Source organism: Choloepus didactylus, chromosome 9, assembly GCF_015220235.1.
Source record: "Choloepus didactylus isolate mChoDid1 chromosome 9, mChoDid1.pri, whole genome shotgun sequence".
In the NCBI taxonomy this organism is placed as follows: Eukaryota; Metazoa; Chordata; class Mammalia; order Pilosa; family Megalonychidae; genus Choloepus; species Choloepus didactylus.
The window spans coordinates 115,574,904-115,602,132 of NC_051315.1; the positions used below are offsets into that span (position 1 = coordinate 115,574,904).

The following is a 27,229-nucleotide window of genomic DNA, read 5'->3' on the forward strand; positions in this document are numbered from 1 at the left end:
TAAGCCAAAGTTTGGATAATAAGCTTTACACATAGTCATTCCTATAATTTTATGAAGCATCGGAAGTAAAAGCTTAAGGCGGTAACTAAGCAGACCCCGAATCGAAAGCATCAGACAGTGTCATCAAGCATGAAGCTCTTCATTCCTTAACCTTAAAAAACCCTGCCATTGGCTGTGTTCAACTAATTTACTTGGTACTTTATTTGACCCGTCTCTAGAAATCGTCTACTCATACAATTTTACTTTTCCTTTTCTTCACATTTTCAAACATGCTTTGGGGTTCAAATCCACATATATAACTGCTAGCAATGTGGTCCTTTACCACTCCAAATTTCTACAAGAAAACATAAGAAAAAAAAAAAAAAAAAGAGTGGTGGGGTGGGGAACACCAGAAAAGGAATGTCTGTGGATCATAGCAGCTAACAGAAACTATTAATTATCATGAGGTTTTTAAAAAAAAAAATCAGCACACATAATTCAAGGGCCCAAAATACAAAGTGCAGAATTACAGAGATACTTGGGCCAGCTGCATATATTTTAAAACTCTGTTTTAAATGACTGAATGTATAATATAGGGTGAGGGGAGGAGGAATAATCATATATAAATAATTAATTCCATGGCCTAATGATCCATCCTCAGCACTAACACCAAGGAAAAGAATTCTCCAGTGCTCAGGTGTTCTATTCTGGAGTCACTGGCACAGTGGGTGACAGGGAAGAGAGTGGAATGGGGCCAAAACCCTAATTTCCTATGTAGAACTTTCTCCTTGTTTCCCACCAGTTTTCCAAGGATGTAGTACCCATAATTGTCTAACTCTGCTGCCAACACATCAACATCACCTTCTTTTCTAAATAATGTTAAAGAAAGAGAAAAGACAGAGTATAGGGCCTATAAAAACTGAACCAAACAAACACTTAGATACCATATATGTGAGCCTTGTATCATTCTTAAGAGTTTTTTCACAGCCTCAGTGAAATTACACAAAGGGAGGAGAATCCAGGAGAAAAGCGTCACAATGCAGGTAAGATGTTAATATACAGGAAAGAAAAAAGGTTTAGAAATACGGAAATACGGGGAGAAAAATAAGCATCAACTACTGAGTTACACATACACACACACATACACACACATGCTTTTTTGGATCCGAGTACACTCTGGGTTGGAAGAAAATGTCTCTGTAGAGACCATTTAATTTGTTAAGTGGAGACTGAATAATTTCCAACTGGTAATATAAAGCACCATTCCCCCCTTCCCCCCCCCCCCCGAGAAGTATACAATTCTTCACCTTACATCTGAAGTGAAATATTTATGGTACCTAAAGTCTTTAAAGAGAGGGGACCTAATCCCTTGAGTTTAATGGCTATCTTTCATCCCTTTCTGAAGATCAAAAGAAACAAAAACCCCTTACACAACTTTACAGTGCTAATCCCAGCGCACCTGCAGACATCATTAATTCTTAAAGCCGAGGAACTGGCTGTGAGAGAACCGGTCCGGGCTCAACCCCACAGCCCAGACCTGGGAGAGGGAGCCTGTGTGTGCAGCAACATCATATCAAGGCACGATATGGCAAAAATCTGTATTACAAATAAAGACAGGATCCTGTATGATCGCATTCTTAAAAAGCAATCAGCAAAGTCCAGACTATCTACTCTTCCACCCAGTGAAGAAATGCCTTAAATAAAGAATGATCTTCTCTTTCTAAATCACCACAAACTCTTAATGACTAAATATTTCTAATCATAACTCCAAGTTTTCCCAGTCTTAATTTGTGTAGAGAAATCTATAATTTATTTCCATGGCTGTCACTTTTTAACATTTCTTATGAAAAATTTAGTTAACTAGCAGGGCAAATACTAAATGACTAAATGGAAAATGCTAAGGAAACATAAGATCTGTTTTCAGGCCTAAACTATGTCTCACCTACATACACACTGCAAAACCTGAAGAAAGTCAGAAATATTGGAAGAGCTTAAATGTGCTCCATCTAACTGCAATATTAAATCAGTCTACACCTAACCAAAGGATATTTAACTCTAGGTTAAAAACTGCCCTTGCCATTTGTTTGTTTGAAAACTCCTATTCCTAAAATAATGCCATCATTCTACATGTGTCTGACAAATAACTTTTCCAAGGATTTTCACATTTCTTAAATACTCCTAGGACAGATTTAAAAGAGTAACTTCAAAATTAAAAGGTATGGCTTATCCTGCCTTCCTGAGTTGACACATGGCTCTTTTCCTAGTCTTTCATCTGGCAAAAACCTATAAGAGGGCTATTTCTCAAACCAAATGGGAACAACTTACTATTTTCTACACAACTATAGTGAAATAATAAAGGACAACAGACACTGTTGTAGGGCTGAAGAAAGGAATGGAAATGTTGAGTATATCAAAGTCTAGCTATAATTTCACAATTAACTTATTCAGTTGAGACCTTTGGCTAACCTGGAGTAAACATAACTTTGAACATGTAATTATGATAGACGTATTTTATTTTCTGAACTAGATTTCAGCTGATAAGTAGGGCATGAGGAAGAAAAAGTAAAAAAATACGGACACTGTAAAAACACTGTGTCTTACTCATCTGCAGTGCAGGGTCCCAGTGAGGCCCTTGCCAAGTCCTCTGTGAGACAGGTTTGCTCCAGATGGGGAAAAGTGAAGCACAAGGAGATTAGGCAGCTTGCCCAAGGCAAGCAATAGTATAGGCTAGAGAGCAAGCCAAAGGTGAGGCGGCCACTGAAACGGAACCTCTTTGGGTATGGCCCATAGGCACATAAGGCCTATAAAATAATGTGTCTAAGCTTTTGGTCAAGCTGTCCATTTCATGTTTGCAAATTCGGTTCTGGTTTGAAAATAAATAAACAAAACAAAACAAAAAAAAATGACTATGACAATTCACCGCCTTTAACCTTGGTATATAGCCAGGTATACTCTGCAATATTATTCACGAAACATGATTCTAACAAAACTGAGAGCATTTCCAGAACTTTATATATTTAAAAATCCCATATATCAGATTATTTGAGCAGATAAACTAGCAGTACCATGTTACATCTAAAAAGGCAAAGAAAAAGACCTGGTATGTTAGAACCTGTGGCAAGTTCTAAAGCATCTAAACTCTAACACAGATAAAAAACTTTCTCCTGCATAGCACTACTACCTTTTCCCCAATTTCACTGTTAGAAAGAACGGAAAGAAGGAAAGGGAAAGGAAAGGAAAGGGCCTCAAAGTAGCAAAGGAAAACAATTCCAAGAAGAAACCTTTGTGCAGAGAATTCAATTCACAAACAAGCTCAGAAGTGTTGAGGGATGAAGAAAGGGACCAGAACCCTTTCTCTTCTGGAAGGTACGAGTGCCAAAGTGTAGTGACAGGCAGAACAATCTTGATATAATATTTAAGCGTTACCAATGAATATTAGACACAGCAAAACACACCTCACCCTATGGACAAGAGGAAGTTCTGGGGCTGTTTAGGGCAAGGCATTTTATCTATTTTTGCTTATGTGTTTCCTCTTTATGTGCTTCAACATCACTCAGAAGAATGATACAAATATTGTAAATAACAGTCACATGGTTTACTGTCTAAAAGTAAGGCAAGTAAACCATTATCGTCTGTATTTGAATAATGTTATCAGGCTCTGGAGCTGTTCTCCACACTGCTTCTTTCATTTCTCCCTCAATACGCTCTTCTCATCTAAAGAAGGCCCCACAGGCAGGTCGTTTCAGGGGTGGTAGGTTTTTCTGTTCCACCTGATTTGCCCCAGTCTTCTTTAGCAATACTTGAAATTTTCATAAAGGAATCAAATTTTTCTCCTTTCACAGCTAGAAAGAAGGCTGAAAATTAAGTTCACACTGATATATATCAACTGAAATTGAAGTCAGATCCTTTCCTGAAAAGAAAGGTTTTTGAAAAGGGCAGTAGGGGGGAAATGAGGGTACTAGGTTATAGAGGGGGTGAATGGCAGAGATGAAAGGGCTAAAAGAGGAGGGCTAGTTGTTCAGAAGTCAAGTTGCCAACCAAGCATTTGGCCCAGAACAACCCTCAGCAAGAAGACCATGTTCCCAACCCACAACCCACATGAGCCAGCGGGCGCTCAGAAGTACTTCCAGGAGGTACCCATGTGAGTGACAGTATTCATCTCTCAACAGGTCAATGTTAGGCCACACCCACTTAGCACCAATGTAGAGAAAGATAACTTATCAAGATCAAAACCACAACTGGACCCCAATTATGTTAAATAGCCCACCCATCATTTATACAAAAGTAGTGGGAATATTTTAAATGAATGCGTATCTATCGAATGTCTGCAATGATGACATAGAAAACAGATGATGATATAGAAAAGTAATATAACTTAAAAAGCAGAGAGGGGTCTTTCTAAGCAAAGAAGATACAAGGAGAGGAAAAGAAGAAATGTATTGGCAGATGAAAGAAACTGGGAGATGACAGATTTCTAAGGGATGTTTAGTGAAGTTTCTGCTTCTCCACTGCCCCGTAAGGCTACAATAAAATATGCATTTCTAATTTTTAAACAAAGCAGATTATGGATTGACATATTTTAAAAAATCAGAGCAAGCATTAGTTATAAGGCTTTTAGAGTCTTGTTTGTTAAAAAAATATTGGAAAAATCTTTGTCAGAAAGTAACTTGTAACAACTTTCTAATTTCCCAGATAAACAGTAACAGATGATAAGCTGTTAGCTATAGGGCACTGGGAGTTACTATAACTTCATTATTCTGAGTGGATTAATGACAGAAGTAAATTTAGTGGAAGAAAAAAGCCCCAAATATATCACCCTCAACAAAGCCCTTAGATGGGAAACGTGGTTACAAAGTTGCAAAGTGCTCTGAAAGGATGATGGATACCAGCATTTGCTCTAGTCCAAGTGTAAATCAGAACATAAGAACCACAAAGAGTTCTCCACTTTGACACACAATGTATCCTTGAAAGTGTTATAAAAACCCAACATATAAAAAGACCACTAGCTAAATATGTTATAAACCCCTTAATTATGGCAAAAATGTTTCACTTTTGGAACCTCTCTGTATCTTACAGATACATACAGAATTATTTAAAACATGAAAATCAGAGATTAAGTATTAATTTTCAAAACCAAGGTCTTAAGTATTAATTTTCAAAACCAAGGTCTTACTTGAACCTCTGATTATCTCACTTTACTTACAGGTAAAATAAATTTATTTTAATGTTGGAAGAGGACATTCAATGGACCAAAAGGGAGAAAGCTGATTAAAGGGACTACCAGAAGCCTTTTAATTCTTGAAAAAGGGATCTGTAGCAAGTTGTGTCTTTATTAAAGCTCCATAGATCTGTGAACTTCTCTCTCTACATGTGGACCACAGGTTTGATTCCAGTTCTTACCCAGTTTCAAATATCCCCACATTTCCTCCTCGACCTATCCAATCTGACTGAATAAGGGCTTTTTAAAATCATTTAATCTTTTAATATATGAAAGACCATAAGATTTTAGATGTCTCTATTCTTTCACAGATCTCAAAAAGTGTTTACCATAAAACAAGTTGAATTTAGGAAGTTTGATAGCTGGGTAAGTAGAAAATATTCAATATAATTCTTTAGCTGGAAAATGGTTAGTATAGTCTTCAATAGCCAATAGAGGGGGGAAAAAAAAGCTGTTTATTACGATCACTTCACTCAAGCAGCTTTGAGTTATTCTGACCATGAAAAGCCCCTGTTAAAATAACTTGCTGTTGCTCTAATCTCAACAACAAAAACTTATTCTCTGCTCCTAGGAACTTTCCCAGCATTGCCTGCAGTAAGATATGAGGGATGTAACCATATGGTCTCATAATCAGGACCTTGAAAAACAAGCCTGAATGAGGGGAGGACCTGAAGATAACAAGGAGATGCTGACCAAACAGCTTTCTCTCTTCTATTTTTTTTTTTCCTTTCTGCTTTCTTCTGGCTTCTGGCCATTTCTTTGTCTGTTTAGGGTTATAAAAGCCCAAATAATTCTTCTCACTCTGAACTGGTCTTGGAAAGCTTTTTTTTCCCTCCAGTTCCTTGTTGATGCATCTTCAATAAACTCACCTTCTCACCAAAGCAAAGAGACTTGTTTCTCTGTTTGATGCGGGCTCAGGCGGGCCTATTTAGAACTGTGTTTTCTACCGGTAACAAGGTAAAGAATACCATAAAAACAAAATAAAACAAAAAAAGCCACAGCAATAATTGGAAAGCAATGTGTATCAAAAAATCTTCAAACTACATGGGAAAAGATAAAATTGGATCGATTCCTCACACTGTACAATAGGATAAACTACAAACAGGTTAAGAGATTTAAATGTAAAAAACTGAAACCTTTAAGCACTAGAAGAAACATGGGGAATTCCTCTCTAATCCAGGATGGACAAACTTTTCTAACTATGACTCAATATCCAGAAGCGATAAGGAAAAAGATTGATAAATTTGACTATGTAACATTTAAAAAAAATCTGCATGGCCAAAAACATCATGAATAAAGTGAAAAGACAGTTGACAAAACTGACAAAAACAGTTGAACATATATAAGCCTACCTCATTGTGCTTTGCTTTACTGTCCTTTGCAGACAGTTCATTTTTGATAAACTGAAGGTTTGTGACAACCTTGCATTGAGCACGTCTATCAATGTCATTTCTCCAACAGCACGTGCTCACTTTGTGTTTGTGTAACATTTTAATTACGTATGTTGTATTTTTAGACAATGCTATTGCACACTTACTAGACTACAGTATAGTATAAACATAACTTTATATGCACTGGGAACCCAAAAAATTAGCGTGACTCACTTTATTGTGGTGGTATGAAATTGAACCAGCAATATTTCCAAGGTATGCCTGTATATCACAAAGGATTAATATCCCTAATACATAAAAATCTTCTAAAAATAGAAAAGAAAAAGACCAACAAACCTACAGAAAAAATGAGCAAGAGATATGAACAGACAGTTCACAGAAAAATGTTTACACTTGCTCATAATAAGGGCCATCCAACTAAAACCATGGTGAGATACCATTTTTCACCTGTAAGATTGACAAAAATAGAACAGTCTGACAAACTAGTCTGTGAATAAGGTTCTAGAGAAACTGGTCCTCCATGTGTTGCTGTTGGGTTCGTACAATATTAGAACCAGAAGCCCTATGGAGAAGTACCTAGCAAAAATACGTGTTTTCCCTTTGCCCTGTAATCCCATACTTCTAGGAATATGCCCTAATGATACAGTGGTAAAAATACCAAATAACACACCTACAAGGCTATTCGTTGTAGCACTATTTATAACACCAAAAGACTGGAAGCAATCCAAATGTCTATCAATAGGGAATTAGTTGAATACACTGTAGTACTCCATACAATGGAGGACTCTGAAGATGTCATTTTAAAAGCAGGAAGCAGATCTCCATATGCTACAGTGCATATGCTACAGTGCAGATTAAGTAAAAAGCACAGTACAGAACAGTGTGCGAAGCATGATACTTTTCAGCTGAGAAGTGGGAGGAGAATACAAATACACATGCTTATATTTAAAGAACAAACTACAGAAGGATAAACTGAAAACTAATAAAAATCATACCTATAAAGGGAGGGAAGGAACTGTATGGAAAGGACAGAGATGGAAGCTAGAACTCTCTAAATGAATCTCATTTTGCAGGATAAATCCTAAGTACCAAATTAAGACAAATTTTAAACTATTTTTTATTGTTAGTAATAGCATTGCTATTGTTATTGAAATTATGATAGAACAAATAAGTAACAATGTTAATTTATTAGAAACAAAAATTTTCAATGTAAAAAAAAAAAGCTACAAATATAAAATGAAACGTTAAATAAAAGCCCTCTAATCCTGATATTAACGGAAATATCCATATGAACTCAATGGTATTTTTCTTTTTAGAAAAAAGGCTTTCCTCAGCTCTGTACACTCTAAAAGGTCCTAGAAACAACGACTAACTCAAGAGCCGTCAGCAACCTTAGCATCCATACCGTGATCTAAATTTGATTTCCCACTAAAAGGACCAGGATTACCTGGAGATATGGCTGATTCCAGGCCTAAGCAGAAAACTATATATAAGATGAGCCCAGAAATATATTTCCTACATTATTACCCGCTTCCAAAAAAGCCCCAATATACAACCATTTTCTCTCCTTCACTTTAACAAGACCCTTACTACCAACAAAGGCTTCTCAAGACTGGAAAAAAAAAATCTCTTTCCCTTCCCTTCCCAAACAATTCAGTCCTGAGGCCATTATGTGGGGCTAACTAGGGAAGAAATCCCAACATGGAAGAGGGGAGAGGGGCCCTGTGTGGCCCAGAAAACCATCTACACATGGGCCCAGCCTGGCGTAGGATGTCGGAGCCTAAATGTATAGGAAGGACGTCCTCAAGCGAGCAGGGGAGAAGGGTGCTTATGCGGGGACAGCTTGGCAGGCAGCAGAGTCTGCGAGTGGGGAGCAGGGCATACATGCAGGGGAGTATTTGGTTACAATCGGGGCCATGGATGAAATAATGGGAGCCAGGTTTCTCACTGTTGGAGAAGGGAAGTACAAATATGGAATGGGGAGAACTGAATGAACCCTGAAGTATTAGGTTGGAATTGGTAGTACTGTTGTAGTCTTACAGTCTTTAAAATATAGATAGAAAGACAGATAGATAGACAGACAGGAATGAATGCAGATGCAAATGTTTGTGTGTGTGTGCACACACAGCACACCACACTCCCTAGTTCAGTCCCCCGAGAAGGCCTTGGAAGAGCACCCCTCCCCCAATGGCAATAAATACATCTAACACCCAGATACTGGCTTCTAGATATCATTTTCACTGAAAGAAACCAGGTTGGAGAAATGACTGATTCCAAACCTGGGCAAAAAAAGTTCAAGATAAGCCTGGAACATCCTGTGCCAAAAGCAAGGAAGTGGTAAAAAATAATGGAAACATTCTGAAAGAACACAGTAGCATGAACGGGCTTCCACTGGCCAAACTAGGGACAATTTGAACATCAAAATATATAATGATTCTAACAAACTAAAATGTATGGAATAAAATAAGAAATCATGAATCCATACTGATATAAATAAATAGGAAGACTGGTAAGGAACAGACCATTTACATAATTTCAAAGTTCCTCCCTACAAACTTTTTAACAGAGGGAAAAGAATAACTTTACAGTAAAGAAGCCTCACTGACACAACAGGGTTAATCCTTATTCCTTATAGGATAAATGGAAATTTTGTGCCACTTGATAGGATACATAGAGAAGACAGCATAACTTCTGTAATAGTCCTCCAAAGATGCCTAACCCAATCTAATAGTGAGGAAACATCAGGGAAACCCAAACTGAGGGACAAAATAACTATCCTGTAATCTTCAAAGTGTCAAGTTCATAAAGTTAAGGACCAGAAGCCCCCAGAAGCTAAAGACAAGTGATTCTTTGCTATAAAGGAAAACTGATGAGACTTGCAAAGGTTCTAAGGATTAGATGGTAGTAATGCATCAGTGTCAATTTCCTGATTTTGATGACTATATTGTGGCTATGTAGAAGAATGTCTTTGTTTGCAGGAAATTCACATTGAAGTACTTGGGGTAATGAACATCAGGTTGGCAGTTTGCTCTCAGATAGTTCTGGAAAAAGTTCCTTGTACTGTACCTTGCATTTTTATTTTATAAGCCTGTAACTGTTTCAAAATTATAAAACTTAAAGGGAGCTTCTACCCAGTCCTCAAAAAAGGTTAAAAAAATATTGCCATTGAAATATACACCTTGAAAGAAAAGGAAAAATGAAATGTGAAAACATCAAGGGAGAAAGGACATTTTGAAGAAAAATACATTAAAAAAAATTGTTTGACTACATCTACCCTCTACTTCAAAAGGAATGAGAATAGTTAACTGTTTTAAATTGCCCCAATTATTATTCCCTTAAGAACTGATGCTTTTTTTCAGGCTATTCCAATAGGTTGTTTCTTTCCTTAAGATTGATCCATCCATCCATCCATCCATCCATCCACCCATCTTCTATCCACCTAGCTAAACACTGACATATTTTTAAATCTATTACAGTGTTTTGTAATATTTGTGAAACTGTAATAACCTATCATTTATCTCATTTTGTTACCTTACCACTGACAAAGTATTTTATGTCATATATTATTTTAAATGGCTACATTAATTATATTTGGGGAATTTTAAGAACTTACAAGACAAACTAAAAAAAGTCACTGCCTGATTATATTGACACTCTTCTTCAAATTTCCAAAGAGGATTTAAGAAATATGAGATGGGTCATTTTAAAGTCAGTGTTAAATGAAAAATAATTACTCTTGATTTTCCATCACAGAGAAGATACCCTTAAATACCCGGTGTTCCTGTGCAACTTGAACTAGAGAACAACCACACACCCTGAAGTCCCATTGCTTATTTATGGTAAGCTGGATAGAGACCAATCATTTTTCATATTCCCTGTGTACCACTCTCAGTGATATGATGCCTTAGTAGTACTAAAAACTTATAGATACACTTAATCATGGCATCAGAAAGAAAAGCAAGTGAAAGCAAATTGTAAAGGAAGAGTGAAAAGAGTGAAAACATCTAATCATCATCAATACAGCATTCATGAACTTCCTGATTGTCTTTGAGAATAGGTTTCCATCATTTTTTTCAAGAGAGTGAGGGAGAGAGAGAATATGAATACGAGAAAGAATGATTTTATTAGTTACTTTTAAAATTAGAAGTAAATTTGAAACTTGATTCACTAACTTAAGAGTTGTGTAGCATTTGAATACTGCCAAGGAATGCAGGCAGGTAAAAATTAAAATATACGGTGTAAATTAGGGTTATTCTTTGAAAAACAGAAAACACTTAATACCAGTGGCTTAAATAAGAAAGAAGTTTATGTCTCTCTCACGTCAAAATCAGAATAAGTGTATCAGGGAAATGAGGCCTTTATTCTGAGTGGTCTTATGCTCTCAGCAGACTACCCCGCATTTCCCAGCCCTAGGGATTTATTCAATATGTTTATCTATTTCTCCATACACCCACCCATCCATTCTTTTAATCCTTCCACCTACTTAAAAGCTGGATAGGCCACTTAGAGAGTTGATATTTAATATGCCAGCACACGTCATTCTTCAGGAACCACGGGGCAGAGGTTCTCAACCAATATGCTGCAACACACCAACGCGCCAAAACCAAGTGCTGCCAAATTTTGAGCAGTTAAGTAAAACTGCTCCTAATTGAGCAATTTAGTTAGGAAAGTGAAACTAAGTCTTATATGTGTAAGAGAAAAATCAAGTAGCCAAAATTACCGTAAAAATTCTTTCAACTTTCAGGACCCACGCCCTTGAAAGATCACAAGCTACAAACGAACTTCTTTTGTATCTCTTTGCTGTTGGGCCTTGGCATCCTTTGCTCTACCATGGTGGAGGACAAGGTTGAGCTCGGAGGCAAGAAAAAAGAAGTATGAAATGGTAAAAAAAAAAAAATTTAATTAATTAATTTAAAAAAAAGTGGGAATTCTGTGGATAAAAAACTTGTAAACTCTGCTTCTGCTTCAGCATGCATATAGGCAGAAGACTGCCTTTGTCTAAACTCCTATCAAAGACGATGGGAATGTCTTGCTTTGCTATGCTATGTTCTTGCATGTAGTACATTCCACTCCCAAGGCCAGGCTTATCTGTTGTCTACTTGCCTGTCGATCTTTGTTTCATAAAGGTCAGAATGTCCTGCCTCCCTAAACGGCCTTGTGTGCCAGCATGTCTCCCTACCCTGAAAACCTCAATAAAAACCGAGATGAGAATTGCTTGAGAGGACACTTGCTCTTAAGTTGTTCTCACTCTCGCCTTTCTTGACTTTGGTCTCGAGTAATTCATTGCGTCACCGTGGTTACTGCTAGACAAGAAACCACACACAAAAATTATATATATATATATCTTTCTCTTTTTTACCCAGTATATTTAGTTGAATTTGAATAACTCCAGAGTATGCATTCTGTTATAGCATGCATTCTCAACAGGGTGAAAACTGGTTCTTGGAAGATGTGAGAGGTGGGGAGAGCTTAGATATGGCAATGGTTTGAAATATCTAAGCCCTCCAACGCTCAGCCCTATTCAACAAAATCTTATTACTTAGTATTTAATTTCTTTCATGGGGGTTTCTTGTGTATCACACAAGCAGCACTGACATGAAGATGCAAAGGTATGTGAGATCCGTGCTACAAAACTATGGCAAATACATGGCTGTGACTGGAGGACTTTCCCTCCATCAACTGCTCGATGTTGAAGCCATATTTTAAGAGTCAGGCTGCCTGTGCCCATGGGCTACCACTGGCTGCCTTGTGGATGGTGTCTGTTTGCTCCTCAGAGCTTTCGTCTGTGACAAACTTTGACAATTTAATAAGAAGACTTCATATTTTATTCATTAATTCAAAGAAGTTGAATTAAATGCTAAAAAGAAAAAAATTGTTGCCAATATCTGAATAACAGTTATTTTATAATATCAAGCAAAAGTTAAGTTCATTAAAAATAATTTTTAAGAAGTTATTTCTTAAATTGTTTTCTTTTGCCAAAAAAAAAGTTTGAATGACTTTTTAAAATTTTGATTACACTGTTTTTATATATTTATATAAATTGCTAACAGGCATGTATAATTTCATATATTACAATTTATGTAAGTAAATAATAAGTTATTCAGCAAATACAATTAAAAAGTTAAGTTAAATGTTAATATTTAAAAAAATTTTTAATTTAACTTTTAACTTAAAATTTTTTACTTAGTCATTCTTTTTTTTTTTACTTAGTCATTCTTAACCATGCAATAAATAAAAAAAGTAAGTTTTTACTTCCTCTTTTTTAGTACAGAGCACATATATACATATGGTACATGAGAGATACATGTCTGCAGCATTAGTATTTCAGAGTGGTAAAATTAGGAAAAAAAATATAAGAAAGGTTCTGATGTGGAGAGAGAATTAAAAAAGATTGAGGAATACGTTCTTCCAGTAATGCCTAACAGATGGAAAACTGAGCTGACCAAATCCTTCAATGTGGGTCCTAGAACAGAGCACTCTAATTTGCTATGAGTACTAAACTGTCAAATAAGTATCAAAACAAACAAAAGAGCGTATGAGTGTAGAACTTTGCTGAGCATAGAACTTCGCCTCACGCAGGTAAGAGAGAATGAGACAAGAACAATGAACACACTCAGAGACAATGCAGAGATGTGATTGTATGATAACTGCCAAAGCTTTTATAAACATTGTGGCCCCACAGTATGATGCAGTGTTGACTGCGTGGCAAGTACTGCTGATTTGATTAATGTTGAGTCTTTTGATTCCTTCAAATAAGCTAACAAAAAGGACAGGACCTAAAAGCATGCTTCAAACAAGAAAAGGCAGAGAATCAGAGTAATAAGGTCAAGAAGCTTCTTAAAACCTTCCAAAAGCTTTTTTTTAAAACCTGATGATGCCTTGACAGAACAATGTCTTTGTTGGTAGTAACCAAATACAGACACACCATAAATACATCCCTTTATTCTAGTACAGAAAGATTTGTGTAAATCAAATCATAAGCTGAACACCTTTACTTCAACAAGTTCTTCAATGTACCTTTTCTCATATATTTCCAACCTCATAGTATACTAAAAGCCAGTGTGAAGACCACGGAATCATCACAATTTCACCCATATTTTTTAGCAACTAAAATCTTTCACAGGTGTCCTTTAAGAGGAAAAAGGTCATGACCTACAGGTCAAGTCAATGATCATTTAGATGCTACTGTCACAGAAGGTACCTAAGTAACCACTGTTTGTACATATGGCAAAGGATTGATTGTGTATATTACTTACCGGCTTATTCTTCATTTCACAAAGTGAGTTCTGAGCAGCATGAAAATAGAACTGTCAATACTAAAGTTCTAAAACTCCTATTTCTCTCCATCAGGGATCTTGTCCCGAGTTAAACTGATGTTTTCTGTAGAATTATGAATAATCAAAATTGAAATAGGCAACAAATTAAGGGCAGTGGGGGGGGGGATGACACATTCTCAAGTTGAGGCAGCCAATCACAAACAAAGCCCACTGCATTACACAAGAAATTATTTTTGCCACTGATTTGCCCAGCAACCACAGAACTGTTCTAAACACAAAAATGCTGAAAATTTTCCTTGCCCAGAAGTGGTTTTTGAAAAGGGTAAATGCATTTTAACATACATAATTTAGTTTGCAATAAACCACAAAAATGAAGGGGAAGAAGCCTGAAAAAAAGCATATAGATATACTATAATAATCCAATCAAAAGCACTTTGTCCTTCCACACTCCACTTTGTCTAGTTTATGGATGGATGAGTAGAAAAATAGGGGAAGGAAACAAACAGACAAAGGTACCCAGTGTTCTTTTTTACTTCAATTGCTCTTTTTCACTCTAATTATTATTCTTGTTATTTTTGTGTGTGTGCTAATGAAGGTGTCAGGGATTGATTTAGGTGATGAATGTACAACTATGTAATGGTACTGTGAACAATCGAAAGTACGATTTGTTTTGTATGACTGTGTGGTATGTGAATATATCTCAATAAAATGAAGATTTTAAAAAAAAAGCACTTTGTCCTTCTGAAACCATTAAAATGCTCTGCATTCTGCTGAAAAAGTTAAAGGTTCTTCTTTTTCTTAATTTTTACTCAGCAACTGAATTTATTCTATCATCAGCTTGATAATCTCACTTTATGCTCTTAATTGCAATGGTGTTCAGCAAATGAAAAAATATTTAATTCAACTCTGGCTGCAGTCATGGACTTTATGAGAGCTTCTGCAGGGACTCCACGTGCCTGCACAATGGGCAAGTTTACACTTCAATGTCAACAGAACTGCTGGCTGATCAATTGGATGATGAATTGAATGAGTTTCTAGGTATCTCTTACAATGGACAAGGGCAAAGTTTCTCAAAGAGAAGTAAGTTCTGTTCCACTCATTCCTAACACCAAACAAGGCAGCACAAAAGGACTCGGGTACTGTTCATTAAAAAGGACAGAAAGAAATTAGGTATAACTGCCCACATAACTGACATTAGCAGGAATCTCTGGTGAACACACTTAGCTCAATTATCATTGCAAAGCCACCAGGGATTTTTAATTATTAAAAGGTAAACCATATGCCAGAGTAATAGAATACAACTCAGTAATCAAGAATGACAAGAAATGGTAGTTCTTAATCTGTTTCTACTCTTCATTTTGATACTCTGTAGACCTTTTCTTAGCAGAAAAAAGTATATGCAAAGTAATAATAAATCTGAGGAGATGATGTATCTAAACAGGCCCTAGCAACCAAATTCCTGTGTTTACAGATTTACTTAGGAGGCTGGAAACCAATTTTGTTCTTTGGTTGTGAGATAAATATAATGAGGAGGAAACAGCAGCATTGCTACTGACTTATTTTTTTGACAAGCCTTTTTTTCAGGCCTTGATTTCTGTAACCATAAAAAAAAAGATAATGGTATTTATCATTAAATAATCAAAATAGACTTAGATATCCTTACGAGAAATGAACTATTATTTATAATGACACTAATTCTCTTTGGCTTGATGGCTTTTACAGAAAGCATTCTCAGAACTAGGCACATGTCCAGGACTCCAGGGAGACTGATGTGGCCATGTTGGGGATGGGCCAGTGAAAGTACATATCATGCCTTTTCCAAAGACACCCAGGTAGATACATGAAAATATGCACTGATCCAGGACAACCATGTGTATGGAGGAGTTCTACCCAAGCTTCTCAAATTCATACATACTGGACATTTCGTAGATGTAAAAGCTTTAAAACATTACAATATTCTATTAGAGCCAAAGTATACACAAAAGGAAACTCAATATTAAGTCTGTAAATGCTCATTCAAAATAAAAAAACTACAGTAACAACTTGGCTTAAAACACTGAACATAAAGACCTCAACCACTTCAGAAGTAGTTATTGTTTATTAATATAATTCCTAATTAAAAGCACACACACACACACACACACTCCAGGCTGACATCTACATAGAAAGGAAAGTAAGTACAATCACTAGAACATCTGTATTCTGTTTTGGTGCTAAAACATATAGGATCCAATTACAGTATCATAAGTTTAAAAATAATAAAAATCTGACTTTTTAAAAGGAGATCAACACATATTAGCTGTATCATAAAAGGTTCCAAGTGGCGTATATGAAATTTTCCAAATGCTTAGTGTTGTAGATTCTAAAGTTTCTTAAATCACTTTTCTCCTTGGTATAACTATGGCTACCTGTCAAGTTCAAGCCCTCATTCTCATGCTCTAGAATATATTATATTCCAACAATTCTCTTCACATCTACTCTCCATGTTATTCAACCCACATACTGCTGCCAGATTAATTCCTCTAAAGTACATCACTCACCTGCTTTAAAGAAAAGGGGAGGGTGGGTGAAGCAGAAGAAGCTTCAATACTTTCACCCTAATTAGGTGAAACTCCTTATTCTAGCATTTAGGACTCTGTAAACATAGTCCCAAACTCCTTCCTCACCCTATAGTGAAACGAAACTAGACTTTCTGCTACTCTATACACACACATCCCATGTTCTCATCATTTCTGACGTTGCTCACATGGTTTGCTTTGCTTGTCCTGTCTCCACCTATTCCTTCAAAGGCCCATTTCATTTCCCAGAAACTCCCTAATGTTTTTCCTGATGCGCTCAAAAAGTTGCACCATCTCCGTCCTTTGAAATCTCAGGACATGCATCTTAGCAGCCTGGTTTGAGTTAGTGGTCTTTTTTCCCTGCAAGTTTATTGAGAGCAGGGCTTGTGTCCTACTTGTTGTCTTCTTGCAGCATGTCTCATGACTGGGAATTCAGTGTTCTGAGAAATAAATATCTAAGGAACTTATTGAGACCAGAAGAAACTCACAATATTAACTTGTTGGTTTACAGGAATACTGTCAATACAAAAGTTATATAAAGTATCATATCTATAACAAATTCTGCTCCAATTTACCATTCAGCTCTATGCAACCCTTCTAGTACAAACGAAATTACACCTCATTTACATAGCACAATCTGTTTCAGGAAATCATTTTTTTCCCCAATTAACCTCTTTATAAAGTAAGCTTTTGGAGAAAAGACAATGCATAGAAAGTAAAGAACAACCCCTACCTCACACCATATATAAAAATCAACTCAAAATGGATTAAAGACCTAAATATAAGAGCCAGAACTAGAAAACTCCTAGAAGAAAATGTAGGAAAGCATCTTTAGGACCTTGTGGTAGGTAATGGTTTCTTAGACTTTACACTCAAAGAACAAACAACAAAAGAAAAAATAGATAAATGAGACCTTATCAAAATTTAAAACATTTGTGCCTCAAAGGACTTTACCATGTAAAAATGACAACCTACAAAATGAGAGAAAATATTTGGAAACCACACTTCTGATAAGGGTTTAGTATCCAGAATATATAAAGAAATCCTTCAACTTACCAACAAAAAGACAAACAATCCAATTTAAAAAATGGGCAAAAGATTTGAATAGCCATCATTCCCAAAAAAGATATACAAATGGCCAGAAAGCACATGAAAAGATGTTCAACATTGTTGGCCATTAGGGAAATGCAAATAAAAACTGCAATGAGATACCATTTATATCCACTAGAATGGCTATTTAGAAAAAATAAACAGAAAATTACAAGTGTTGGAGATGATTTGGAGAAACAGAAACATTCATTGCTGGTGGAAATGTAAAATGGTGCAATTGCTGCAGAAGACAGCTGGCAGGTCCTTGGAAAGCTACAGATAGAACTATCATATGACTCAGCAATCCCACTACTAGTATATACCTAAAAGAATTGAAAGCAGGAATCCAAACAGATATTTGCATACCGATGCTCATAGTGACATTATTCACAATTGCCATAAGACAGAAACAACCCAAGTGTCCACAAACCAGTGAACGGATAAACAAAATGTGTTGTATGATTTCACTAATATGAACTAATTAGAATATGTACACTCATAGTCATAAAACTTAGAATATAGGGTACCAAGAGAAAGAATGAAGCTAGAGAATGGGGAAGAAATTGCCAAATATATATAGAATTTTTAACAAGATTGAACTTAGATGTTTGGAAGTGGAAAGAGGTGACAGTTGCTTGTTACTTGGATTATAAGTAATAGTGAATTGTAGGTGAAGATGGTTGAAAGGGGTTGTTCAGAGTCAAGTATGTCACCAGAAGGAAAGCCAGAGGTTAAAATATGAGAATGTATAACACAGTGAACCTTGTGGTGGATGACATTTATGATTAACACTGCAAATATAAGTAAGTGAACTAGTAAAAATGTATGACATTTGAACAAAGAATTAATAGAGTGGTATTTGGGGGTAAAAAGTTAAAAAGTACCTATTGCAAACTACAGACTATAGTTAACAGTAATATCTTAATATTCTTTCATCAATAGTAACAAAGGTACCACACCAATACTAGGAGTCAGTAATAGGAGAGGTTAAGGGGTATGGGGTGTTTGGGATTTTCTTTCTTTTCTTTTAAATGTCTATTTTGTGGAGAGCCGTCTCCCGGGACGGGCATAGCGCATGCGCTGTAAACCTGCTCCAAAGTCCCCCCGCCCATCGAGTGGTGCCAAGATGGCGCCCACATCCTGCTTCCGGCTTCTGATGTATGTAACCACCCGCTGTATTCACCAATCATGCTTGTATGCGTGGCGTTTGCCCATTGGATATACGTAAGGTTTATAAGAAAGTTCCCGGGCAAAGCTCGGGGAGACAGCCCACAAGGAGCCGTACCTGACGGCCGCATCGAGGTTGTTCTCCCCCGAGGTGTCTCGCCCCGGGTGGAACCTGTAAAGATGATGATTGCCTAGTCCCATTAAAAGTTTATCTGCTTTACCACCGCGAGTCCTGAGTGATCACAAGTGCTCCGGGTAAGACGTTGTCCGCACCCTCTCTCCCCTTATCTCTCTGGTCCCCATCGCCGGCCGACCGAGGACTCGAGGCGGGGCGGGGCGGCGCCGGACACTATTTGTTATTTTTCTTTTTGGAGTAATGAAATGTTCTAAAATTGATTGTGATGATGATTACACAACTAGGTGATGATGCTGTGAGACACTGATTATATACTTTGGATGGTGTACCAGTTTGGATGTGTTATGCCTACCAAAACGCCATGTTCTTTGATGGAATCTTGTGGGAGCCAATGTATTAGTGCTGATTAGGTTGGAATCTTTGGATTAGATTGTTTCCATGGAGAGGTGACCCACTCTGCTGCTGCAGCTTAGAGACACAGTTTGAAGATGGCCGTTGAAAGCTGACGCTGACATTTTAGAGAACACCATTCTGAAAGGCAACCTAGGAACAAGCGGACGCCAGCCACGCGCCTTCCCAGCCAACAGAGGTTTTCCAGACACCACTGGCCTTCCTTTGGTGAAGGTAGACTTGTGTTGATGGCTTAATTTGGACATTTCCATGGCCTTAAGACTATAAATTTGTAACCAAATAAACCCCCTTTATAAAAGCCAAGCCATTTCTGGTATTTTGCATAATGGCAGCATTAGCAAACTGGAACAGATCGATTATATGGTTTGTGAATATATCTCAATAAAATTTGCAGTTAAAAAAATTATAAACCAAATTGTTCCTAAGAAAATTTCTAAAAATACTAACACAACAATAGAACATCAAAAATAGAAGAAAAAAAAATAGTATATACACACAGTGGACTATTATTCAGCCATAAAAAGGAATGAAGTTCTGATCTATACACTAACATGGATGAACCTTGGAAACACGTTGAGTGAAACAAGCCAGACACAAAAGGACAAATATTATATGATCTCACTGATATGAAATAATTACAATAAGCAAATTCACAGAGGCAAAATCTAGAATACAGGTTGGCAGGGGAGGGGATAAGGGTAGAGAATAAGGAGTTAAGGCTTAAAATGTACTGAGTTTCTATTTGGAATGATGGAAAAGTTTTGGTTATGGATAGTGGTGATGTTAGCACAATAGTGTAAATGTAATTAACAGCTCTGAGTTGCATGTTTGAATGTGGTTAGAAGGAGAAATTTAAGGTTGTATATATATTTAGTACTAGAATAAAAAATTAAAAAAAAAAAAAAATCCATGGACCTGCACAACACAGTGAAACCTAAGTTAAACAATGAATTGTAATTAATAGTACAATTATAAAAATGTACTTGCATTATTAACAATGCAAGTTGTTAATAATAGGGTAATATATGGGAATCCTGTATTTTATGCTTGATTGTTCTGTAACCCACTTCTCTAATAAAATTTTTTTAAGAAATTAAAATAAATTTATTTTATTTTATAAAATAAATATTTAGTAAAATAAAATAAAGAAAAGAAAGAACAGCTTACAGGTTGCCATTAAACTGAATGGCAAGGTCTTAGAGCAGAAATCTAGAAGTGTAAACCACTGAATGTGTAAAAAGCATTAAGAAGTCAGGCAGCATGGCCTCATGGAAGAGCACCGGGAGGCAGAAACCCTGGGTGTAACGGGTGACCCAGTCCACCTCACTGAACTTGTGGCCTCGGTTCTTTCACCTGTAAAACCAGCAGGATGGACTGGATGAACGCCAAGATCCCTCACTTCTGACATGCCAGAACTCTACAAGAATAACACATGTCTTCAGTGGATCATTTATAATGAGAGATGTGGTAGAAAATAATAATTCCCTGCATTACTTAATCTCTCAATTATATTTTGAAAAACTAGGGGAAAAAAACATAACAAAAAAGGCGTCCCCAGAAATCTTCAACCTAAAAAGACCCATTTCAGTGCATTTTCAATGAAGTCTCAAAATAAAAACAAAGCCAAAAATTACAACAAACAAACAAAAACAAACTTTGAGGTCTAAGAAAAGTAAACCTAAGAAAAAAGCAAAAATATTTTCCCTCATACTGCAAGTAACATTTAAAAAAAAAAATGAACGTTCTGTTAGAAAGTAAAGATGTCTACAATGGCTATAAAAAATAATAAGGTAGAAAGTAGAAATTAGTGGTAAAATATTTCTTTCAAGTTGTTTCTGAATCTTTTGTCTAGCAAAATAAATTCATATTCAAGCTACAAGGAGATGAAAATAAAAAATCTGTGAGCTCCTTGGGAGCTAACATATTCAAAGTATGAACCATTCAGTTTCCTAACTTAAACCCTCATGACAAAGCCTTTCCTGTAGCTGGGCTTTTAGGAAGGAGGATTCCCACCCTTCCTCACCAACATTATGACTCGATCAGCATATGAAGTCATTCAGAGTAATTTTTTTTAAAAATCTTTTGCCCCAGGGGCTTCAGGCAGGCTGCTTTTGAGCCCAGATCTCTAATTTGGATATGCAAGTTTACCACAGTGCTTGTGGCTTTAACTAGGGCCTACCAAAGCTCAGCTGGAACAGAAGTATACTGTGTCCACTCACAAGAGTTCTGAAAAGTGTTTTTTAAAATGCTGGTGGGAAATGGGTTATTTTCTGAAAAATACTGACAATTAATTGAAATAAAATCTTACCCCTCCAAAATCAAAACCCCCCAAAAACTAGGGTTTAGCTTCTTCATTACATTACCACTAACTCTTGATTCAGTTGATCTGTCTTACCTTCTGATGCTTTGATAACATATTCCCCCTTCTTTTCACCAGAAGGCACATTTAGCAGCTGCATAATTCTGTCCAGCAGCCCATGGATTATCTCAAACCCAGGGTTCTTGTTGTAATAAACAGCACAGAGATGCCTGTAGTTTCTTGCACCTACATCTGGAAAAATAAAAGAATTAATCACAAGGCCACATTAGCCATTACTTTAGAAAATTATTTTCCCCAACACAAACTTGGGCAAAGTCAACAACAACAAAAAACAATTAATCAACATATAGAGAAGCATTCAACCTCAGAAATGCAAAATAAGATAAAAGAGCCTTTTCACTAAGCTCACTTATAATTGTGCCTGGGAGTCCCCCTCAGAGAGCCTTTTTGTTGCTCAGATGTGCCCCCCTGCCCCCCCTCTCTAAGCCCACTTGGCAGGTGAACTCACTACCCGCCTCACTACGTGGGACATAATCCCCCTGGCAATGCAGGAAATGACTCCTGGGGATGAGCCTGGACCCAGCACTGTGGGATTGAGAGGATCTTCTTGAACAAAAGCAGGAAGAGAGATGAAACAAAATATAGTTCCAGTGATGAGAGATTTCACATGGAGTCGAGAGGGTATTCTTACATGCTATATAGATACCACTTTTTCATTTTCAGTGTGTTGGAATGGCTAGAGGGAAATACCTAATGCTGTCAAACTGCAACCCAGTGACCTTGATTCTTGAAAATGATTATGTAACTGTTCTGGTTTGCTAATGCTGCCAGAATGCAAAACACCAGAAATGGACTGGCTTTTATAAAAGCGGGTTTATTTGGTTACACAGTTACAGTCTTAAGGCCATAAAGTGTCCAAGGTAACGCATTAACAATCGGGAACCTTCACTGGAGGATGGCCAATGGTGTCCGGAAAACCTCTGTTAGCTGGGAAGGCACGTGGCCGGTGTCTGCTCCAAGTTCTGGTTTCAAAATGGCTTCTCCTAGGATGTTCCTCTCTAGGCTCCAGCTCCTTAAAAATACCAATCTTAGTTGCTCTTGGGGCATTTATCCTCTCTTAGTTTCTCCGAAGCAAAAGTCTGCTTTCAATGGCTGTCTTCAAACTGTCTCTCATCTGCAGTTACTCTCTCATCTATGCATTCTTCAAAGTGTCTGTTTTGGCTATAGCTCCTCTTCAAAATGTCTCTCTCAGCTGCACTGAGTTCCTTCTGTTTGTCAGCTCATTTATATGGCTCCAGTAATTTAATTCAGTCCCACCCTGAATGTATGGGCCAACATCTGCATGGAAATTATCCAATCAGAGTCATCACCCACAGTTGGGTGGTGCACATATCCATGGAAACACTCAAAGAATTACAATCTAATTAACACTGATAGGTCTGCCCACACAAGATTACATCAAAGATAATGGCATTTGGGGGGACATAATACATTCAAACTGGCACATTCCACCCCCTGGACCCCAAAATGCCATTATCTTTCCATATACAAAATAGATTCATCCCACAACAATATCACAGAAACTTAAATCATTTCAGTAATAATAGTTAAGTACAAGATCCCATCAAAATCAATTATAGGCATGGTCAGTCCCAAGGCCATAATTTTCCTTTAGCTATGGATCTGTGAACTTAGAACAAGTTATATGCTTCCAATATACAAAGGAGGGACATTCATAGGATAAACATTTCCATTGCCATAAAGAGAAACAGTAAGGAAAACAGGGTTAACAGGATCAAAGCAGTTCCTAAAACCCAAAGGACAAACTCCATTAGATTTCAAAGTCTGAGAGTCATTAACAGAACGAAGTTGCATCCTTGGGGCTTGAGAGAGCCAGAGTCTAACCCTTCCTAAGAGCCTTTTTGGCAGCCCTTTCCTCTCCAAATGCTGGGGTGAGTTCTCCAACATATCCACAAATTGGGGAGACCACCTTCTCGGCTCCACCCTCCTCAAACATCGGGGCAGCACCCGGATTCCCTTCCATCTCCAGAGCACACACTCAACCCCTTCAGAACAGTGGGTTGGCAGCCAGGCTCTCCCCAATTCCCTGGGAATGTGCTCCACCCTTTTTGGGGCCTGGGGTGGCAAAACTTTTCCAGAGCATCGAGGCGGAAGGCCCACCCTCGACCTCCAGGGCCAACTCACCCTTTCCATGGGTGTGGGCCACTCCGCTCTCCCAGCCCAAGGCCTCTTGACTCCAGACCTCAACCTCCATGGCTCTGTCTTTGAAGAAATTTTTCCTTCAATTTGTTCCTTGTCTGTCTCCTCCAGTCCAGAGCAGCAGTGGCTCTGTCTATAAAGATGTTGCAAAAATTCTGTTGGCTTTGCATGAAGCACATGGCTCAAAGCTGTCAGACAATAGAACTTCTGACAAATCCTTTCTGGATAACTCCATTTCCGATCTTGGCTCGTACTGAAATGGCGGTCGGGTCTATGTTTGGTTAAATCTTCACGTGGGGCTGTAACTTCTGGGATTCCACCCCCTGGAAGCCCATAATTTTCCAAACCATCAGCTTCTGGTTTCTTTGAACCCAAGAGTTCACTTCTCAGCTTATCTTGAAGTGGGCTCCCTCCCCTTAATCTGTAACAAGAGGGTCCCCTCCCTCTCAACCGGCAATGACTGCAAAGTAAAAAATGTTGTGTAAGCATTAAGCCCTGAGAAGAAGGAAGTGAAACTGTACCATTTTAGGGAGCGAAACTTGCAGTTGTATGCATCGGCCAAGCATAACCGTTATAACAATCAACAATTGCACCGTTTCCAAGTGAAACTTTTTGTAACCAAGTGAAACTTTTTATAAGATTTCTAAATGCCAACCTTGCTAAATTGTCTTTTGTAACCAATAGCTAACTGCCAACTCTGCTTCTGTTACAATAGCTTGCTTCGTTTCCAGGATGTGGTTTCTGTCTATATAAGGCACCAGCACACATAGGTTGGGGCTGCTTACTGAACTCCCTGCGCGGAGTGACAGTGAGCAGTCGCTGGCCGGCTAATAAAAGCTCTTTAAATTCTGTTTGGCTGTCTCGTACTTTAACTCGCGGGCACCGTAACAATCTCTGTCCTCTCACATTTTACTATAAGCTGCAAGTAAAAGCCAGGCTACTTTTTCTATATTTTGCTTGGAGATCTCATCAGCTAAATATTCCAGGTCGTCGCTTTCAAATTCTGCCTTCCATCTAAAACCAGGACTCAATTTTGCCAAATTCTCTGCCACTTTAAAACAAGAATCGCCTTCCTTCCAGTTTGCAACAACACATTCATCATTTCTGCTCAAGGCCTCGTCAAAAGTATCTTTAGAGTCCATATTTCCACAAACAGTCTCTTCAAAGCAGTTTAGGCCTTTTCTATTAAAGCTTCTCACAATTCTTCCAGAATCTTCCCCTTATCCATTTAAAAAGCCATTCCAATATGTTAGGTATTTACAATCTCAGCAGCACCCCACTTCTCTGGTACCAAAATTTGTTCCAGTTTGCTAATGCTGCCGGAATGCAAAACACCAGAAATGGATTGGCTTTTATAAAAGGGGGTTTATTTGGTTACACAGTTACAGTCTTGAGGCCATAAAGTGTCCAAGGTAATGCATCAACAATCGAGTACCTTCATTGGAGGATGGCCAATGGCATCCAGAAAACCTGTTAGCTGGGAAGGCACATGGCCAGTGTCTGCTCCAAGATCTGGTTTCAAAATGGCTTTCTCCTAGGATGTGCCTCTCTAGGCTCCAGCTCTTCAAAAATGTCACTCTCAGTTGCTCTTGGGGAGTTTACCCTCTTAGCTTCTCCGAAGCAAAAGTCTGCTTTCAATGGCCGCCTTCAAACCGTCTCTCATCTGCAGCTACTCTCTCATCTTCTGTACATTCTTCAAAGTGTCCCTTTTGGCTATAGCTCCTCTTCAAAATGTCTCTCTCAGCTGCACTGAGTTCCTTCTGTTTGTCAGCTCATTTATATGGCTCCAGTAATTTAATTCAGACCCACCCTGAATGAGCAGGCCAACATCTGCATGGAAATTATCCAATCAGAGTTATCACACACAGTTGGGTGGGGCACGTCTCCACGGAAACACTCAAAGAATTACAATCTAATCAACACTGATAGGTCTGCCCACACAAGATTACATCAAAGATAATGGCATTTGGGGGGACATAATACATTCAAACTGACACAGTAACTATGTGGCTTGCATAATGTGACTGTGAAAACTTTATGGCTTGCACTCCCTTTATCCAGTCTATGGACAGATGAGTGGAAAACTGGGGACAAAAATTAGATTAAAAATAGGGTGGGATGGAGGAGATAGAAATATTTAGGTGTTCTTTTTTGCTTTTATTTTTATTTTGGAATAAGGAAAAGGTTCAAAAATTGATTATGGTGATGACACACAACTGTATGATGGTGCTATGAATAATTGTACACTGTGGATGACTGTAGGGTGTGTGACTATATCTCAATTAACCTGTATTTAAAAAAAGTAAATGAACAATGGGTGGAGGAGGGGAATGAGATGTTTTGGATGTTCTTCTTTATTTTAATTTTAATTTTATTTTTTGGAGTAATGAAAATGTTCAAAGTTTGACTGTGGTGATGAAAGCACAACTATATGATGATACTGTGAACAACTGATTGTACACTTTGAATGACTGTATGTTATGTGATCATGTCTCAATAAAATTGCATAATTAAAATAAAAGATACAATAGCCTCTTCAACTATCAAATTCCGTAAGGTGTTTTTATTTGTGGGCATGGGTGAAAAACCCTCAATGCTGGTACACAGACAATGCCTGATCCCAGTACAACCTTGTAATATCCTTTTTAAGGAATTTAGCAACTAGAGCCTTAAAACATCATACCCTTTTATTCAGTTAATACTATCTAAAGGAAATAATCCTAGACACAAAAAAGGCTTTATGTAAACTTACTTCAGGTGGTTACATAAGTGAATATCTGTGTTCTTAGGAAATATATATGGAAGTATTCAAGTGTTCAAAGAGCATGATGAATACATCGTACTCTCAAAGATTTAGAAAATAGATAAATGGATGGAGGGATGGATGGATAACGGACAGATGGAGAGACAGAATGATTCAGGAAATCTGGCAAAATGTTAAAAGTTAGTGGATATGGGTATCTGGGTGGGAGGTATGTTGGAGAGTTCTCTGTATGTTTTGATTATTTTTGCAACTGTCTTATAAGTTTGAAGTTACTTCAAAATGAAAAGTTAACAACAAAAAGCTTTATGTAGAAAGTCATTCATAGCAACATTATTTCAAATAATGAAAATTAGAAAAACCTAAAATAACCTAAATTGGGGAATGAATACAAGTACACACACTCACTCAACAGAATACAAAGGTTTATGAAGAACACAATCACAATTATATAAATTTAAACATAAACTAAAAAAACTCCAAGCACAGAAAAAAAGATTGAAAAGAAGTATATCTAAATGTTAACAGAGGTTATGTTTGGGTAAGGATAATTTTTTTTTCCAAGTTTTATCTAATTTCCATTGTTTCCTTGATTAGTATATATTATTCTACTTTGAAAATTAAAACCAACTGTAGTATTTTAAAAAAGAATTCCAAGAGCCCATATGTCCCCTGATGGGTGAATGGTATTACCTGTTGTAT

At 37.3% G+C, this 27,229-nt stretch overlaps 1 protein-coding gene across 1 annotated transcript in view; it reads right to left on the reverse strand.

Annotated features, from left to right (window-relative positions):
- Nucleotides 1-27,229, reverse strand: part of FARSB (phenylalanyl-tRNA synthetase subunit beta) — a 99,215-nt gene that overhangs the window by 4,373 nt on the left and 67,613 nt on the right. Inside the window, 1 exon segment of the mRNA XM_037850233.1 lies at nt 21,622-21,777. Within this exon segment, the coding sequence (XP_037706161.1) occupies nt 21,622-21,777 (156 nt within the window).